This window comes from Procambarus clarkii, chromosome 91 (genome assembly GCF_040958095.1).
Source record: "Procambarus clarkii isolate CNS0578487 chromosome 91, FALCON_Pclarkii_2.0, whole genome shotgun sequence".
NCBI lineage: Eukaryota > Metazoa > Arthropoda > Malacostraca > Decapoda > Cambaridae > Procambarus > Procambarus clarkii.
Window position 1 is genome coordinate 5,773,199 of NC_091240.1, and position 20,501 is coordinate 5,793,699.

A 20,501-nucleotide genomic window follows, 5' to 3' on the forward strand; every position below is an offset into this window, starting at 1 on the left:
ACGATGTACTGAACGGGGGTGAGAATAGCTTGAGCTACCTCATCCCTTTGTGTGTATTTTACCTCAATAAACTTATTTCAATTTCAACCATATTTACATAAAATTGTATCCTTCAGTAAAACAAAAGCACTTCATGTTCAGTAATCTTATACTGTAGAATTATGTTAAATAGTTGGTAACAATATACACTCTCAGTATATTTAATTCATGAAGTTCTCACAATGTCCATAACACTAATTATAGCAGCATCTAGTTCATCATCTCACCAGATAGTTTTATTGTGGTGATCAGCTAGCAGGAGATGAAAACCTAAATATTTCTTATACAGGTCTTTTTTAATTTTAACCATATGAAATACAAACTAATTCCTGAACTATATGAAAAAAATAAAACAGCTGATACACACATCATACAAGTTCCATTTTTAGAAAGCAAGAGGGTCATCCAAGACTATACGAAGTACTTAGTAATAAACAAGTAATTTTTTATTTATTTTTATTTATTGATTTATATATATACAAAAGTTGTTACATTCTTGTACAGCCACTAGTACGAGTAGTGTTTCGGGCAAATCCTTAAGCCTATGTTCCCCGGAATACAACCCCGCAAAAAATCGTTTAACCAGGTACCCAATTTACTGTTGAGTTAAACAGAGGCTACAGTTAAGGATTTGTGCCCAGTAAATCCTCCCCGGCCAGGATACGAACCCAGGACAAAGCGCTTGTGAAATGCCAGGCGAGCGTCTTAACCACTACTCCACGGGGACTAATTATAACTTTAATGTGAATTAAATTTGCATTAAGGATCTACTACAGAGTTTAATTACTATAATTAACCAATGGTTTTAGTTTCACATGCCAGTTAGTGCAGAAACTAGTTAAATGATAACTATGCACTTTGAGGAGAAATGGATGGTGCTGTGAACCCAGCTAAGGGATCAGAAAAATTATACATGTCATTCATACTGTCTTCTCTCTCTCTACACTTATCATCATACTCTGGGCCTACTGTCCATAGTGTCTCCAGGTCATAACTTTCCCTCAGCTCCTGCCGCATCATGTGCAAAGCGATGTTACCTGCAATTGTAAACACGCACTTAAATTTTCTGTATGGTATTAAAAAGTACATACTGTACTGTAATTTTATACTGAATATGTTGAAAAGCAAACAACTTTTATTAATATTGGATCTGGTTCCAATTAATCAGGACAGTTAAAACCCATTATACCTTATGGTACAGTACAAGCGCAGTAAATATATTTAACAAATATTTTCACTAGGACTTAAGAATCCACCCTTTTGAAAGGGTGGATTTTGCCCACCCATTTGAAAGTTTGTTCCCATATAGTTCTGGAAGCTCCAAACTTTGAAATATAGTTCTGGAAGCAAAATATTTATAGCTTTTTAAGTGTTCATTTATACCGAGGTCTAGATTTTTGAGGTTCCACTGTATTCATAAAAACACAGTGGTGACCAATTTGAGCATTTATGAATAAAGTTTTATAAATGTGAATTTTGGGTATTTATTACACAGTACTGCACTAAAATTTGTGCAACTCTGCTTAATATTAACACAAAGCCTACCTTTATTATTATACACAAGTGTTCATAAATCAAGTCAATACAATGTTGCAGATAAATACTATGTAGACTTTATTTGGAGATAACATTTCTTCTGCAAGTTCATCAAATCAAACAGGTGCATACCTAGTGATTACAAAGGGGTACAGTGGGAGGGGTGAGGCCAGGGTGAAGGTGACGTAGTGAGGTAAGGGAACACGATTCAGTCACAATATGCATGGAGTATTTATTTAGCAAACGGAGTAGCAATGTAACATTTTCATAGCTTCTGTTCAACGACGTTGTAGTGTTTAATGACTGCAGACTTTAAAACATGTTTTCATAATTGATGCTGAATTTATCATCTCAAAAGTTCATGTGTTCGTATGTGTGGTGGAAGCTTTGTTAGCATTATCTACAAAAAGAAATGAATTCTCAAGATACTAATGATATGAAATATTTAAATAAGTTATAGGACTATTTTTCTCAACCCCCAATGGAAAGTTTACATTTATGATTATATATATTTTTGCTTTTTTCAAGTCAATACCAGTGGTGCACCCACAAATTTACTTACTTTGACGAGAAGCAAATAGATTCATTCTGTCACTTTTGGACAGTAAATTGAAAGTACCATGCCACTTCCTTTTGTTTGATAAAGTCTACATAAAAATAATAACCATAAACACATCTATGGAAGTACTGTACTATAAATGCAGAAGACATTTTATAATTCACTACATATTCATTATATTCTAAATATTTGTAACCTTGGAAAGGAAAGGAGGGCCAAATGTCTAACTGCCAACCTCTTGGGTATGCCACTAGTCAGTACGATGAGACGCTTCCAAGGTTTTGCACAGAAATCTTGCAAAAGAAAAAGAGGAGCACTGAGCATAATGAAACTCCACTTTGTGTGGCCACTCAGTAGCTCTTAAAAGGCACTTGCACCACAGCCTCACATATGTACTGTTCTAAGTTAGAGACTTACAGGACCTACTGGAAACCAGGACCAAAGCCTGGTTCTCTCTTGAGAGGTGAGAGGAGCATGGAGATCAGGAAAAATTGCCACTTCTCCAAGGTAGCAAAGAACTGTTTAAGAGCCAAGAAGAAGCCGAGACAGAGGCTTCCGACCTCCCCCACTCCCTCCACACACCATGAAGTACCCCCAAAGAGATTCAATACCAACAATGAGAAAACAGCTGATGAATGAGTGGGCTTCACTGGTGCTGCAAACTGCTATGGAAGCAGCACCTGAGCCACTAGCACAACATCTGCTGGTGCCTGCAGGGCATCGAGCCCAAATCATTTTGGTGTCTTATCCAGCAGTGTGGAGTGGGAGGCCAAATGAGCCTCCAATGGCAAAGTCAGTAGTATTTAAAGAAGAAAATCCTTCTTGTAAAAGAAAATGATCCCTGGCTTCAGTGATGGAAGCAACCAAGAGCTACAAAAGCCTGCATCACAAGGCAAGAGCCTTGGCTAACCATCAGCTAACCACCAGGCAGGCATCCAGAAACTTCAAAGTGCACCTTGCTAAGCAGCAAGCAGCAAATTCCAGTCCTAAACTGGTTGGGGAAACTATCTGACCCAACCTATAGGGGCATGAGATCAATCTTCTGGATGCATGGAAATTGGCTGTCTTGGCCAAATAAACAATACAGTAGGTGGATGTGACAAGTGCAGAAGCATTGTCATCTACTGAACACTGAATCATGACAATTAGACAAAAAAGGAAAGACCTATGAAACTATGGATAAAAATCCATAGAAAATCCATGAAATCCATGAATTTAAGAAAGGGCCAGGTACAACACCCTAACATACAGCTAAGTAATCAACTCCCTATGAGCTGGCCTCACTTTGGCGACCAAGTTCAAAGCATTACCTGGGAGCAGGACATCTCGAAAGAAGCTGATCCGCAGAGGAACTCGAACCTCCTCAGAGAAGATAACTTTGGTAGGAAAAGTGAAATGCAAGCATATGATAGCTAAGACAACCCTGAAACTAAATCTGAGCAAAATAATTAATGGACATACAATGTGGATGATATAAACACAATCATGAGGCACAATTAATAAACAATAATTTAAACATCCATGTATGGGAAAAGTGTCCCAAGGAACACTGAACACCACTTAGCTTTGAGGGACAGAGACAATGGTCCTTACAGGGAAGGCACGAATAAGTCAGTAGCAGGCTTGCAAATGAGAACGGTGGCAGACTGCAATCCTTGGGTTACATGAGATGCCACCTGGTGGGGGCCAGGCGAGTCTGGCCAAAGACTCTTTTAGCCACTAACGGTTATCATTTGCCTTATGGTCTTTATTAAGAGCAGTGGTTTGCTTTGTTTCACCCATGACATTGAGCAGTTTCCTTGGTTTTGGGTCAACCTTTGATGCTGTCTTTACCTGGCCTCTTAGAATCATTTTTATCCTGGTTCCCAATAGGCTACATGAGTCACTAGGTCTCTGGAACCTGATATGAATAAGAGGTTCTGTGATATGTGCTTTAAAATTCAGGGGCCAGATTCACGAAGCAGTTACACAAGTACTTACGAACATGTACATCTTTCCTCAATCTTTGACGGCTCTGGTTACAGTTATTAAACAGTTTACAAGCATAAAAACTTCCTGATTAACTGTTGTAATTGTTATAAACAGCCTCCTGTTGCTTCAGAGCTCATTAACTGTTTAATACCGTAACTGTAAATAAACCTGCCAAAGATTGAGAAAAGATGTACAGGTTTGTAAGTGCTTGCGTACCTACTTCGTGAATCTGACCCCTGGGAGCTACTGATGGGGACAACACAGAGAAGCAAACATACATAACAAAACTGTAAAGTAACTAATACTTGAAAATGTTCACTAAATCTACATACTGTAAGCTTCTCAAATAATGGAAATAAGAGATAAAGTAAAATACTGAACCTTACCCAAATCCATTGCAATCCAATTTGTCTTTTTGCCTTCAATGATCACAGATGGATCCTTCTGATGCTTCTTTCGCTTGTAAATCCTACGAACAAACTCGGCTAGAGCACTGATGTGCCTATTAGAGTTACTTGAAACAATCACTATATATGCAATATAATTTAATCTTGGGGGAATCTGTAAACAAAATTCAATGTTAGAAAATGCAAATGTACTACACAGTTAATTTATGATAAAACTTGAATGAGTTGAATGTAATGAAATGCCTCTTTGTAGTTGGTCCTTGGTGGTTCCTTAGTGCTTGCTACCTGGCAAACTCCACCCAATTTAAACACCAATCTCACACAAGTCATATAAGCTTACCAGGAACCAGAGGTCAAAACTATGTTCAGGAGCATAAGCATGCCAAAAGTGAAAAATGCATGATAACTTGTGAAATAGGGCCAACAAAATCACAACACCAAATGCTACCAGCAGTGGCTCTATCAAGGTTGAATGATACAAGGCAACAGTATGAGGCATAAAAAGCATATCCACAAACAATCAAAACAATTATAAGTGGATTATAGGTATGGAACCCGAGGGGCAAGCAAGAAAGAGAAAAAGATAGATGGAGTGCCAAGAAACTTCATACTTGTCATCATGACGAAACCTGCAGGTGAGACATCAAAAGATTGGCCACCAGCAGACAGTACAAAGAATGTTACAAGTGTCATTAACTCAAAACGTGTGGATCGGCGAAGAGCCTTGAACCACCGACAAACATAACTGGGGACAATCTGCTGAAAGATTTGGATAACAATTTGGGTTCCAACAATAGATCCAAAGGGCTGGGGAACAATAGCTAGGCCAGCCAAAAGGGTGCCAGCTGGAGAACTCAGTCATGGAATGTCTCCAGTTTGGAAAGTACCTAGAACAAGAGCTGAATTGTGGTGAAGAGATAAAGATAAAGAAACCCCCAACAATCCCAGTCTAGCCAAAACTCTAGTACCATGAGAGCCTTGCAATCAGGGAACAAGACCTTGCAAATCAGAAGCCTTGTTCCACACCAACACAAAGAGGTTCAAATCCACAAGGGCCGTGACAAGGATTTGAACCTGCGTCCAAGAGCATCCCAGACGCTGCCTTAATCGACTGAGCTACGACACGGTCAAAAGAGTTGAAACCGAAGTTCTACTGAACTTACTGGATCCTGCAGTCTCTCCGAGACACAAACTAGGGTTTTACACAACTCCCCCATGCACTCGAGCTATGTCAATAGGCCGTTCTCCCTCTTCGCCCTTACTTCATTACAAATCCTTGTGGATTTGTTCATTTGATGCATCACGTTATTGTGATTTGTGTGTGTAACAAAGAGGTTCACTGTGGGGTAGCTGCTTCAAACATTTCTCAAAGCCGAAAGGACCGAAGACACACAATCCTGGGGAGACAAAAAGAGGCGAAAAGGGGGAAGAGAACAAAAGGGATGAGGACCAAGCTGAATCTACGGCATATGCCATCATGGCTTGCCGGCGAGACAGATGAACGGAACAGAAGCCTGCCACTACCTCTTGAAGAAGAGAAGCAAGCACCATGGGCAGGCACACCAGCCAAGGCCCTGCAAGTGAAGGCAACTGAATACGCACCTGCCACATACCCAAATCCCTAGACAAGGACAGCACAAATTGAAAAAAATTGAAGTGGTACAAAGCCATATCTTTGCCTGTTGAAACTATCAATTACCTATCTACTATCTAACTACAGTATCAATTATTTTGGTATATTGGCAGTACATTCTCCCCTTTTCTGAGGCCTTCTCCACATTTTTCTGATGGACTCTGCCTTTTAAGTTCATCACATACTACTCCTGCATAATAAAAATAACTTGGTGGACTTGGAAATATATTAGTAGGTGCAGAATAGACAACCCTTCCTCCAAATAGACAGTACATTTTAATACTAAATGTAATAAGTACATTCCTGACTGTCTGCATAGTACATAAATACACTTAATTGTGCCGTTACATTTACCTCCCCATATATTCTCCTAATTTTGTGTTAGTACACTCAAAATTTTTAGGTTGAAGTTTTCGTGTTCAATTCTATATACACAAGTTTTAAATATAAAGAATTTCTTTTTCAGTTTTATTAAACAATAGAGATTTTATACAAAACTTCAAAATATCTTTAAATGCTATTTCCATGCTTGTCCTCCTACACTCCCAAGGTTAGGTTAGGTCATGGTTTTCTATACAGCTTTTCAGGTAAACTCTAATATTCACAATATTTTGGTGCGATGCTGGCAATTAAGTGTATTTATGTACTATGCCAATAGTCAGGATTGTACTCATTACATTTAGCATTAAAATGTACTGTCTATTCGGAGGATGGGCTGAGAATAGACCCTGTGAAGAGTAGAGGTGCCATAAGCACAATCAGAAAACAAGGAATATCAAAGGCCCATGACTATTCTAATATAAATGAGGGAAATAGTGTGACCCAATTATCTAGACCAATTGTTACCTCATGGTGTCTGGATACCTGAAAATCTGAAATGCTGCAAAAAAATATCATGTGATATCATTGGAGCTAGATCAGGCTGGCTGCAAGGAAGCTTCAGGCATCTCTTCATACTAACATTGCTTAATCTTTAACTCTTCACAGGTTTTCTATATCAATTTTTGTGTTACTAGGTATTCTATTTCTCACATATTTCACTTTTATTTAACCCTTACACTGCTTCAATCACTATTTGTAATTGCCTCCTCTGTGCAAATTGCTATATGCAATTTCTTCCTCTTGAATTTAATTTTTTTTTCATCAGGCACACCACAATGTAGTACAGTACATGTATTTTAAAATAGTAGCTGAAAAGTGCAAGACTTGACTATGCAAGACTATGGAACTGTACCAAAGATTTACTATGTAATGTGCCAGTTTGAGTGTGTGGTGTCGCGACAGATCTCGAACCCTATCATGTAGGACAAACGGAAATGTGTGTACTGTATTGTATGTAAGCTTGTAAACATATAATGTGATTGCTTTGTGCAACTCGCTATGTATTGTAGCAGATCTTTAACCTGAGTACATAGAACAGACAGAGATGTATGATTGCTAGTTAACATTGTAAAAGCACTTCAATAACCTGTGATTGAGTGCTCCATAACCTGCTGCAGTATACAGTATATAGATCTCTAACCCTGTCTATGTAAGACAGGTGAAATGTATGCTGGTCAGCACTGTAAAAGTACTACAATCACCTTCTGTGGTCAAGTGTTCTATAGCTTACTATACTATACATTGTTTGAAAGATCATCATGCAAAGATCACCAAGGTAAATGGGGGAAACCTTCGACAAGCTGCCAGCTTCCTGTCCTTGTCGCGGTCACTAGGGTTAGAGGCGCTCAGGTAAATCAGATCTGCAACCCTGTCCATGGAGGACAGAACAAAATGTATACGCAGCATGCTAGTTAGCACAGTATACATGTATGGCCACATCTGTGCTAAATAATAAACAATACAAAATAGAAAAAAGCTAAGAGCGAGATAGTATAGTCTTACTTGACTAAAAAAAAATAAGGAATTTTTTTTTTTTACAGACACTTTGGGAATTATCTGTATATTGCAGATAAAACATCCGCCTCATCCAGTCAATCTGATTACTAATATCACAAAATACAGTCAATTAATTCAAATAATACTTTACCTGCATCACCACAATATCTTGAGCATTTTCTTGCCTCAAGAGATCCACTAGTTCATGAATATCAAACACGCCTGTCTCGCCACCTGAAAATCACAAAGTTACACAGGAGTTCAAGGATTTAATTCTAAAATATTCAAAAGAATTAAAACCCGAGTAGTCCGGTTTGCGAATGTGTCAATAAAAATTCTCTGTAATGCAAATTTTTATGATCTGAATTTGTGTGTGTCAACTGTCAACCTCTTTCAATCAAATTATTCTACTACTACTACTACTACTAAACATCTTCCCCATTACCACAACACTGAATGTCATAAGTGTCTTATCATTCGTATAATTAATAAATGTATTTACAGGTATAAGCCAGATTATAATGGGTGGGAAGGGAAGGAAGCAAGTAGACACCATGTCTTTCTATTATGTACCAGACATCAAAATTAATAATTAAGATGCTACTCTGAAACACTAAATTTGAATATTTACGAATAGATCAGGTCTATAAGATCTATCCATTTCTAGTACTGTATATACATACAGTAATTGTTATATACAATACTAGAAACTCATGGACAATGCCTTAACCCATTCACTGCAAGTTAGAATTTTTCTACTAACGAAAATAATTCCCTGTGAAAATCAGATTTATTCCAGGCACCTAAGAAGACACTTTATAATACTATAAGTTTGATCAGACATTTGACCTTAAGGACAGAAGTTTGAGTCTGGAAAGAGCTGCCATCTGTTGGAGAGGAGAGAAAACATCACCTTACATGGTAACTCAAGGAATGCAAACAATATCTCGCTAAATAATCCCCTGTAGACACACCTAATACTGTATGTACATATTTATATGATTTTGCCGAGATAATAATGGTTTTGTATATCGAGACATCATATAAAAATCTGATGTACAGTGTCTATAATTATGAATACTGTATTAGAGTTGATTTACAAGCTGGGTGTTATAGTTTCTATCTGTACATTTGTGAAAATATATCAGTGGTTCCCAAGCTATTCCAATCGCATCTTAAAAAATTTAATTTATTTCCAGCACGGCATTCCAGTAGCTGATTTACCTTTTTTTTTTATTCCCTATTATTTTGATAAAGTATTTATTGAATTAACTTCAGTGAATCATTTTAAATAACTAAAACAATGAATTTAATTAACTATTTAATTAGACAAACTGTAAAGGACAAATGTTCATGAAAATATGAATACTGTATTACAAAATTTGTTAAATCACAAAAAATAACAGAATACAACAATGAATACTGTATAATTAAATGCCTCTTTATGGGCACCACCTCAGTACCTTTCCATAGTCTATGTCATCAACACGAGACATTGTGAATGTGCCAGGCTCCTGGAAGTTATCTCATGCCAACCAAGGATAAGGACCTTTTTAATCTATCTTACCTCCCCACCCTCAAAGAGGCAGTCTTGGAAAAACTAAATCTAAAGGGGTGATGTCATGCAGATGTGCATGTTGAGCTATGTTCAATAACGATACTGTAACTTACGTTGTAAAGTTATTTCGATTTCTTTTACTTCCTCTTTGACAATTCCGTCCTCTCTTCTAAGTCGTTCTTCATCATAATCGTATATAATCTCGGATGAGTGTGCATCAAACTTTTCATACTTCTGATGAATATACTGGGCCCACGCTGCAAAATGAATGCATTAATGTTGCCCATTAAGAAAAGTAATTTTATTGTTATCATACAGTATTATCTTTAATACAATAAAACTAAATTGCATAAATAGTCATATATACTGATTAAGGCTTTAACAAATACAGTAATAATCTTACTGTTTTCTGCCGATTTAGATTTTTCAGTCATTTCCGAAGAACTAACAGTCTTTACAGATGACTCTCTCTCCTCCATCCCTCCATCATCAGCATTCTTTTGTACATCTCCACACAAATCATTTTCATTCTTAATTTCATTATCATTATATTCAGTCAGAGCTACTCTTTTGGAAAAATCATTCTGCATCTCCCTTAGCAACTCTTTGACCTCTGGGTCTTGTGAAAAGTCAATACTCTCTCTGTTTTCCTTTTCCCAATCCTTTAACACACAATTAATACTTAAACTGCGGCTTGAAGACACTACTGCCGACTGAACTTTGAGATCACGTTGGACAGGATGTACCCCAATTAGCGTTTGAGAATGGAGATAACATCTTGTTTGCATACACCTTGAAGTTATCAACGATGAGGTCTTAGCGCACCATTCACAGGTTCTTGGCAACAAACGAAACATGACTGAGTGAACTTGCTCTTTAGTAACCCACCTGAAAATTAAACACTAGTTATGCATAGTATTAATTCATTAGAACAATTTATCTGAAGAGGCTTCAGACATTTAAATACTGAATAGCATTTAAACATTTAGGAGCTAGTCTCAAAGTTTATACTGTAAAACATATTACTTATAGGATGAAAATTATTAGATTTTTTAAAAAGTCTATTCCATTACTGTACAGTGGCATCTCCCAATTTGAACCATTTTTAAACGAATCCCTCTAATCAATTAGCCAAATCTGACCATTGGATTTCCCCTCTGAAATTTGGATTTCTAAACAAAATATGAATTCCAGAAGGGGATGGCATGAAGCACTGGATTTCCATCAAATTTTTATATAATACAGTATATATTTTTTTCCCCAACCCCTTGGGCTGGACAGCAGAGCAATGGTCTCACTTCATTTTTTTATATATATATATATACAGTACAAGAGTTCTTACATTCTTGTAAAGTCACTAGCATGCATAGCATTTCTGCAAGCCCTTAATCCTAATTTTCCCTGGAATATGACCCGCCAAACTGTTTAACAATTAGATACTCAGTCACTACTGGGTGAACAGACACTACAGTTAAGGATTGGTGCCCACAGAATCCTCTCTGGGGCAAAATACGAACCCTGGCCAAAGCGCTCGTGAAGCGCCAGGCGAGTGCTTTACCACTGCATGGAGACTTCATGCAGGTTGGTGTTATAAGAGAGACAGGTTGGCATATAATCCCTGACCATCAAAGTGGTTGGGCACTATTCCTTCCCTCCCTCGTCCCATTCCAAATTCTTATCCAGATTTCTTCCAAGTGCTATATAGTTGCAATAGCTTGATACCTGGTTGATACCTATTTGATGGGGTTCTGGGAGTTCTTCTACTCCCCAAGCCCAGCCCGAGGCCAAGTTTGACTTGTGAGAGTTTGGCCCACCAGGCTGTTGCTTGCAGCGGCCTGCAGGCCCACATATCTACCACAGCCCAGTTGGTTCGGCACTCCTTGGAGAAAATGATCTAGTTTTCTCTTGAAGATGTCCACGGTTGTTCCGGCAATATTTCTTATGCTCACTGGGTGGTGCTTTCTCTTGATAATTCCCTTCCCTTCCTCCTCCTCCTCCTCCTTACCCCAACAATTGCAGTATATAATAACCTGATTTACATGAAGGCCACTAACCCTAGAGGCCTCAATGAGGACAGGAAGCCGGCAGCTTGTTGAACGTCCCCCCATTTGCCTTGAATAACGATATAGTGAATTTATATATGATTACAGTACAGTACATAGTACAGCAACAATTATAGTATACACTTGGCATCTCCCAATGTTCTATTTTTCTTTGTATGTGTTAGGTTAGGCCGACTGATTAAAGAGCAACCAATAAACGTTTAAGTTAATGAAATTATTTTAGGTTAAGGTTCAATATGGAGAAGGGAAGGGAACTATCAGTTAAGAGCACCAAGCCATTATGACCATATAGCACTGGGAAGGGGTCAGGATAAGGATTTGGAATGGGACAGGGGAAAGGAATGGTGCCTAACCACTTGGACGATCGGGGATTGAGCGAGACCGTCGCTCTACCATCCATCTTCGTGTACTCTACCATAAAGCACATGAACCTCTTCTACATGGGGGAAGAGTTCAACGGCCTGCACACAAAGGTGTAGACGAGTCTGGCCACGGTTCATCTCCTTACAATGCAAAGGCATTACAATCTAGATTAACTGTTGGCCTAACAGTAAAGGCAGCCACTAGCAAGCTGGCACAACCAGTACACGGGCTGTGATGATGGCTGCTGGAATAATAACCTGCCGTAATGTTGGGAGACGCGTCACAGTGGCACGGCTTGAAGGTTGTTTCTTAGACTTGATGCATTTCCTCCTCCTCTTCTTCTTCTTCTTCTTTATGGTACGAGCAGTTTGGGTGTCTGAGGAAGGATTCTTCTTCTTGATGGGAACGTGCAGTTTGCATGAAGGTTGAGGAAGGCTCTAGGTGGCGTGGGCTGGGTGTTGTGTTGATGGCGTCAGCTGATCATGGGCTGTTCTCCAGCTCGCTTGTTCTCCGTAGTTAGGGGTTACGTTTTCTATGTATGATATAAATAAATAAATGTTTATTCAGGTAAGGTACATACGTACAAGAGGTTTTACAAAAATTTATAGATTTATAGATAGAGCTAGTACATACAATGCCTAAAGCCACTATTACGCAAAGCGTTTCGGGCAGGAAAAACATTAAAGACTAAAACTTTGAGATTGTCCTGCTGGTCGGAGTTTTATGAATAGGTCAGATGTGGCCTAATTGTTAAATGACTGAGATATAATGCTTTAACTACTTAATATTTTTTGGCAGTGAGAGGTCTCCTCCTGATATGTTCTCGATATTAAAATATACTTTGAGCGTGATAAATACTTGTTTGAAATTAATTCTTGCACTATGATGTACTCACCTCGTTATAATAATAATAATAATAATAATAATAATAATAATAATAATAATAATAATAATAATTTTTATTTAGGTAAAGGTACATACATAAAGAGATTTTACAAAGTTTGTTGGCTTTATAGATGCTTTATGCTTGCAGGGGTTGAGCTTTGGTTCTTTGGTCCTCTTTGGTCTATATCTTTGATCTAAATCTAAATCTTTGGTCTAAAATAGTAATTGCCTCAGTGCAATTACAGCTAAGCTCGTGGTGTTATGTCTTCCCTGCACAATTTGTCATGTGATGCTTTGTGTGAAGGAGGTATAGGAGGTGAGAATTCACAATCGACTTGAGAATGGTCCTGGACGGACCGAAACGTCGTCGTCCCTTCACCTTCTAGTGTGTGGTCTGGTCAACATACTTTAGCCACGTTATTGTGACTCATCGCCTGCATATGGTTCCCAGTAGCTGACTCTCAAACAACAAATAATCCATTCTTATCCACAGATCTTCAGTATCAGCTACTGGTACTGGTAATGGCTTCAAACAGCCGCCACTTAAGGGCTATTCATGCCTGTGCCATCTATTCGGTGGCTTAATCTATATAAATCAATCAATCAATAATCATCCTCAGCCCCGCTCCTGTGCGAGGTAAGTCCACTAGACAGGCTCACCACAGCTTTTGTTCATTTGAAACAACTTTTTGTTCCAAGTAACTGGATCTAAAACAATAACAACAGCAAGAAATAATCATCCCAGTAGCTGGACACCCTCATAAATACTGTCAAGCAGATATTGACCCCCGCGATAGCAGTCTGACTATTTAAATGCGACCGCAACACACAGGTCGCCACGGGAGACATCTCCCGTCACGCAGGGTGCAGTCGCACCTCCACAGATCTCCAGTATCAGCTCTTGATACTGGTAATGACTCAAAGGGGCCACCACTTACGGGCTATTCATGCCCGTGCCACCTTTTGGGTGGCTTAATCTTCATCAATCAATCACACAGGTCGCATTTAATAAAGGAAACCCGAGTGGTTTCTTTACCACTGTTACGGTAATCTCCTGTTTAGCAGTGGATCCTGCCTGGTCCTTTACCGCCTATTTGTCAGCACGCGACAACATAAAGATTCAACATAAGCGACAACAACAATAGTGCCCAAAACGTATTGTCTAGACACAACGTCATCCTCTTCCATCCTCCAGTACCCGAGACACCTGCTGTCTCGGCGGTGGCCCAGATGCCACCATTTGTTGTTATAGATTCAGCTACTCGGAACAAGTTCCAAGTAGCACGGGCTAGGGTGAGCCAGTAACTTACCTGGCACAGGAGAGGGGCAAGTAGCACGGGCTATGGTGAGCCCGTAGTGGACTTACCTGGCACAGGAGCTGTGCTGTACTCACCTAGCTGTACTCACCTAGTTGTGTTTGCGGGGGTTGAGCTCTGGCTCTTTGGTCCCGCCTCTCAACCGTGAATCAACGTACAGGTGTACAGATTCCTGAGCCTATCGGGCTCTATCATATCTACACTTGAAACTGTGTATGGAGTCAGCCTCCACCACATCACCTCCTAATGCATTCCATTTGTCAACCACTCTGACACTAAAAAAGTTCTTTCTAATATCTCTGTGGCTCATTTGGGCACTCAGTTTCCACCTGTGTCCCCTTGTGCGTGTTCCCCTTGTGTTAAATAGACTGTCTTTATCTACCCTATCAATTCCCTTCAGAATCTTGAATGTGGTGATCATGTCCCCCCTAACTCTTCTGTCTTCCAGCGAAGTGAGGTTTAATTCCCGTAGTCTCTCCTCGTAGCTCATACCTCTCATCTCGGGTACTAGTCTGGTGGCAAACCTTTGAACCTTTTCCAGTTTAGTCTTATCCTTGACTAGATATGGACTCCATGCTGGGGCTGCATACTGCATAGCTGTGTGTGTGTGTGGATGCCACCAGCTAACGACACCTCTCGATCGTTTAACTGCCAGCTGCTTGTTAAAACTTCAGAATTCGCGCCAACTATGACGTCATGCCCATATATATATAAGGGCTTGCCAGCGTCCAGGGCAACACGGGAGACATCTCCCGTCGCGCAGGGTGCAGTCGCACCTCCACAGATCTCCAGTATCAGCTCCTGATACTGGTAATGGCTCAAAAGGGCCACCACTTACGGGCTATTCATGCCCGTGCCACCTCTTGGGTGGCTTAATCTTTATCAATTAATCAATCAATCAATCCAGGGCAAGACGGGAGACATCTCCCGTCACGCAGGGTGCAGTCGCACCTCCACAGATCTCCAGTATCATCTATTAATACTGATAATGGCACTAGAGATGCTATACCGATGATGACACGTTTCAAAACGCTTGTGCTCTCTAGAGTGGAGTACTGCTGCACAATGACAGCCCCTTTCAAAGCTGGAGAAATTGCCGACCTGGAGAGCGTGCAGAGATCATATACTGCTAGAATTCACTCAGTAAAACACCTAAACTATTGGGACCGACTAAAGAGCCTAAATCTGTACTCCCTTGAGCGCAGGCGGGAGAGATATATAATAATTTACACGTGGAAAATGTTAGAGGGGCTGGTCCCAGACCTGCACGCAGAAATAACATCACACGAGACCAGAAGACATGGCAGGATGTGCAGAATACCCCCGTTGAAAAGCGGAGGTGCAACAGGTACTCTGAGAGAGAACTCTATCAACATCAGAGGCCCGAGACTGTTCAACACGCTTCCGCTACACATAAGGGGCATAACTGGCCGACCCCTCACAGTGTTCAAGAGAGAACTGGATAAGCACCTCCAAAGGATACTTATTCAACCAGGCTGTGACTCATACGTCAGGCTGCGAGCAGCCGCGTCCAACAGCCTGGTTGATCAGTCCAGCAACCAGGAGGCCTGGTCGACGACCGGGCCGCGGGGACGCTAAGCCCCGGAAGCACCTCAAGGTAACCTCAAGGTAGGTATGGCTCAAAAGGGCCACCACTTACGGGCTATTCATGCCCGTGTCACCTTTTGGGTGGCTTAATCCTCATCAATCAATCAATCCTGGGCAACACGGGAGACATCTCCCGTCACACAGGGTGCAGTCGCACCTCCACAGACCTCCAGTACCAGCTATTGGTACTGGTAATGGCTCCAAAGGGCCTCCACTTACGGGCTATTCATGCCCGTGCCACCTTTTGGGTGGCTTAATCTTTATTACTCAATCCAGGGCAACAAATTACCCTTCGAGTGCTCATAGCTGTAACATCTACTCTCGCCTCTAGGGACGGTAGACGCACACAGCTATTTTGTATAAAGTATTGCCTTCACCTTTGTTATTTAACGTAAATTTCACATGTATATATTTCTGTTTTGAGTTTGTGTAAGCAAAGTGGATAAGGGGTTTTGCTTTCATTAATTATTACTCGTCATTTTGTGTAAAGTGAATAATTTTTATTATATTAAATGTTTGAAGTTTTAATTATCTTTGGTTTTTACCCGCAGCTCTCACACCGTAGAGGACCCAAGCAGTCTTATTTACTTAGTTTTTTCTCCTTTTATTAATGTGTGATGGCCACAACCTGCTCGAATAGCCACTGCTCTATTCCAGATTGTCGTCACACCACTTACTTACCGACTGCTGTAACCTAGACTATACTAAAAAAAAACTAAACTAAACTGTTTCTAATCAACCAAACACGTATACATAATCTTACATTACACCTTTATTCACCTAGCAATGAATATAGGTACCCGGGAGTTGGGAAACTGTTATTGGGTTTCATTCTGGGATGGTTCAGTAGTTCCACCTTGAGGGGTACTTCGATACAAGTCTGAACTATACATACACACACACACAAGCTTTCTGTCCCCGACATAACGAATTAAGATTCAGATTCAGATTCAGATTCAGATGTTTATTCAGGTAAGGTATATACATACAAGTGATGTTACATTAATGGATTGATATATAGATAGAGCTAGTACATACAATGCCTAAAGCCACTATTACGCAATGCGTTTCGGGCAAGAAAAACATTAATATCTAGAACTTAATACTAATTGAGCATAAAGAATAAAAAGTGTTGAGAACAAATACAAATAAAGATAAAAAAAGGGGGAACATGACTGAAAAAGCAGCACAAATACAATAGGTTGACAAACAGTGTTGATTAAAAAAAAAAAAGAAAATAACAGACATGGGTTGACAATAGAGGAGTGAGGTAGATTACAGGGAATTTATTAGGTAGTGTTTAGTTTTTATCTTAAACAGGTTGAGAGAGGTACAGTCTTTAACATGGTTGGGAAGGTCATTCCACATTCTGGGCCCCTTGATTTGCAGAGCATTTCTAGTTTGATTAAGACGTACTCTAGGAATATCAAAACTGTATTTATTTCTGGTGTGGTGCTCATGGGTTCTGTTACAACCTTCAATGAAGCTTTTAAGATCAGGATTGGCATTATAGTTTAGCGTTTTATATATGTATAATACACATGAGAGAATGTGCAGTGACTTAATATCTAACATATTCAGAGATTTGAGTAGGGGTACCGAGTGATGTCTGGGGCCAGAGTTGGATATTGTTCTAATAGCAGCTTTGTGTTGGGTAATTAGAGGACGTAAGTGATTTTGGGTAGTAGAACCCCAAGCACAAATACCATAGTTGAGATAAGGATAGATAAGGGAGTAATAGAGAGTCACCAGGGCAGGGCGTGGTACATAATATCTGATCTTAGAAAGAATGCCCACAGTTTTTGAAACTTTTTTTGATATATTTAGAATGTATCCCTGGAAATTCAGCTTGTGGTCAATGAGAATGCCAAGGAATTTGCTATCTAATTTGTTACAAATTTGGGTATTGTTTATTTTGAGATTTATATGACTAGAGGATTTATTGCCAAACAGAATATAGAAAGTTTTGTCAATGTTAAGGGTGAGTTTGTTGGCAGTTAGCCAAAGATGGACTTTATTTAGCTCAGTATTTACTGTGGCATTTAGAGCAAGAGGGTCAGGACTGGAGTAAATGAAGGTTGTGTCGTCAGCAAATAGAATTGGTTTGAGGTGTTGGGAGGCATTTGGAAGGTCATTAATGTAGATGAGAAAGAGGAGAGGGCCAAGTATGCTGCCCTGAGGAACACCAATGTTGATGGGTAGGGTGGGAGAAAGTGTATTATTCACAGAAACATATTGGAACCTGTCAGTAAGGTAGGACTCGAGGTATAGTAGGGAGTGTCCTCTGACTCCATAATGATGTAATTTAAGAAGAAGGTTATGGTGGTTGACAGTATCAAAAGCTTTACGCAGGTCCACAAATAACCCAACAGGGAACTCCTTTTTATCAAGAGCTGTATGAATCGAGTTAAGCATACTAATAAGTGCATCGTTAGTGCTTTTTTTGGGTCTGAAGCCATATTGGCAAGGGCTAAGTATATTGAGTTTGGCTAGATATGAGTAAAGCTGCTTATATATAAGTTTTTCAAAAATTTTTGACAAGTTTGGCAGGATTGATATAGGTCTGTAGTTGTTAACATCTGCGGGGTCACCACATTTGTGGACAGGCGTTACTCTCGCTTTTTTTAGAATATCTGGAAAGGTTTGGAGTTCAAGTGACTTGTTGAAGAGCAAAGCAATAGCAGGGGCTAAAGATCTGGAGGCTTTTTTGTAAATTAAAGTTGGTATCTCCTCAAGGGCACCAGACTTGGTTTTAAGGGAAAGGATTATCTCATTGACGTCAGTGGAGTTAATAGGCTTTAGGTACAGAGACTGTGGATAGTTACCTGTAAGATAGTCCTTAATGTCAGTACTGGAAGATGGAATATCATTTGCAAGGGATGAACCAATGGAAGAGAAGAACCTATTGAACTCAATAGCAGAATCAGAGGCTGAAAGCTGACCATCGTTATTAGACAGGAGAGTCGGTTTGTTATTTAAAGATTTCTTTGATCCCAATATTTGTGAAATTGTGCTCCAAGTTTGTTTAATGTTGCTCTTTATTTGAGTAAATTTATCTTCGTAGTATTTAGTTTTGGCTCGTCTAATTATCTTAGATAGCAATAATGAGTAATTCTTTGAGAATTCTTTTGAGACAATTCCTAACCTATACTTCTTCTCAAGGTCGTGTTTTTTGTTAATGGATTTCAGTATTCCCTTTGTAAGCCAAGGATTGTTAAGCCTTTTGCTTGTGACTTGTTTTGTAAGCCTAGGACAGTGGGTGTTATAAAGGCTAAGAGTTGTTTGTAGAAAAGATTGCACTGCTAGGTTGATGTCCCCTATGTTACCTAACTCGGACTCCCAGTTGACATTATCAGCAGCAGTTATAAAATTGTTTATAGCAGTTTCATTGTGCAGCCTAAAGCTTAACTCCCTTGTTTCTAGAGGTGGTGTGCTAATGTTAGTTAAGAGAAATGTGGGGTAGTGGTCTGTAGTGCTATCGGTGATTATACCTGAAGTAAGCGGAGAGGTTATGTTGGTCCAGATGTGATCTAGAGTCGTGGCAGTGCTATCAGTGATTCTAGTAGGTCTAGTGATTAAGGGTATGAGGAAGCAGGAATTCATACAGTTGAGGAAGCTAACAGCAGTAGCTATAAAGTTATAACAGCAATAACTATAAAGTTATTCTATAGTCGGCTGGATTTTGTATACATTCTATATTTAGTTACTAATACTTCATTTAATTTTAATATTTTTTTATTGCAGCTAGTATTTAAATATAAAAATACAATTTTTAGTCTACAGAACACATAACAATCACTGTTCGAAGACCTCATCCAGCTATTTGGAGGTGGGGCGCGTGCCCAAGATACCGCAACAATTTAATCTCTGGATCGCGACACTGAGGTGCTGGAACAGTTAACTGGCCGCTCTTGTCTCTAGTTTATCTAATGAGTTCCTCACCCATTTCCTTTAGGAACTTAAATGCACATTTACCCCATGCGCCCGCAGGGTCTCAGAGCCTATTGGCACGAACCTGTAACAACGTTCTAGATCTCTGTACGTGTTAGTTTTCTGGGCCTCCCTGAAGGTGGCCGTCCCTGTATCTCCCTCCAACAACTCACAATGTAGGACTGAGAACAGGGGAAGCATTTTCACCCACAGGGTGGTTAACCCATGGAACTGCCTACCCACCGAAGCCGTAAATGCCAAAAGTTTGTTAACCTTTAAAGTACAGTTGGAAAAGATCAAGGCAAATGTCAAGGTATTCACCTTCAACAAGGCGGCGGCTTCCTGTCCTCGTCCAGGTCACTAGTGTTAGTGGCTCTCGGGTAAACTCGGGATCCTCTACAATAACGCTCGAAATTTTGCTCGAAACACTGTGCATATAATTGACTTTAAACATAGTATGTATTAGCTCCATCTAGAAATCACAAATTCTGTTTGTAACTCATCTTGTATGTATGTCTTTTACCTGAATAAACATTTATTTATTTATTTTTATTTATTAACATGATAAGGGAAAGTGAGTCAATATACACACTCTCGTGTTTTAGGTGACAAAACATTGTAAAGCTAATAATTATTCAAAACTCTCTATACACTTAAAAAATAATAACTCGATTATGATATCTATCACAAAACAAGTATTTTTGCCATCTAATGTATATTAAAACTAAAATAATAAGTTATAATGGCGATTTTAA

General features: G+C 39.5%; 1 protein-coding gene across 2 annotated transcripts; it reads right to left on the bottom strand.

The window, feature by feature from the left end:
* Positions 1-478: 478 nt before the first annotated feature.
* Positions 479-20,131, bottom strand: LOC123773964 (ribosomal silencing factor RsfS-like protein, 312). Of its 2 annotated transcripts, XM_069318688.1 has the most exons (7): positions 20,068-20,130; positions 12,265-12,539; positions 9,985-10,469; positions 9,695-9,838; positions 8,175-8,257; positions 4,492-4,666; positions 479-1,076 (listed from the first exon to the last, which is right to left on the bottom strand). In XM_069318688.1, the coding sequence occupies exons 3-7, from the start codon at positions 10,436-10,438 to the stop codon at positions 889-891; spliced, it is 1,044 nt and encodes a 347-aa protein (XP_069174789.1). In that variant the 5' UTR covers positions 10,439-10,469; positions 12,265-12,539; positions 20,068-20,130; the 3' UTR covers positions 479-888. The 2 variants fall into 2 exon arrangements, with proteins under 2 accessions (XP_069174789.1, XP_045623924.2); XM_045767968.2 differs by lacking the exon at positions 12,265-12,539 and having other exon boundaries at positions 20,068-20,131.
* Positions 20,132-20,501: the final 370 nt, after the last annotated feature.

Coding starts and splice junctions, on each gene's coding strand:
- LOC123773964 (XM_045767968.2), bottom strand. CDS start 10,438: ATGTTTCGTTTGTTGCCAAGAACCTGTGAATGGTGCGCTAAGACCTCA. Junction 9,839..9,984: donor ATCTAAATCGGCAGAAAACA/GTAAGATTATTA, acceptor TTCATTTTGCAG/CGTGGGCCCAGTATATTCAT. Junction 4,667..8,174: donor AAGATATTGTGGTGATGCAG/GTAAAGTATTAT, acceptor TTTTGTTTACAG/ATTCCCCCAAGATTAAATTA.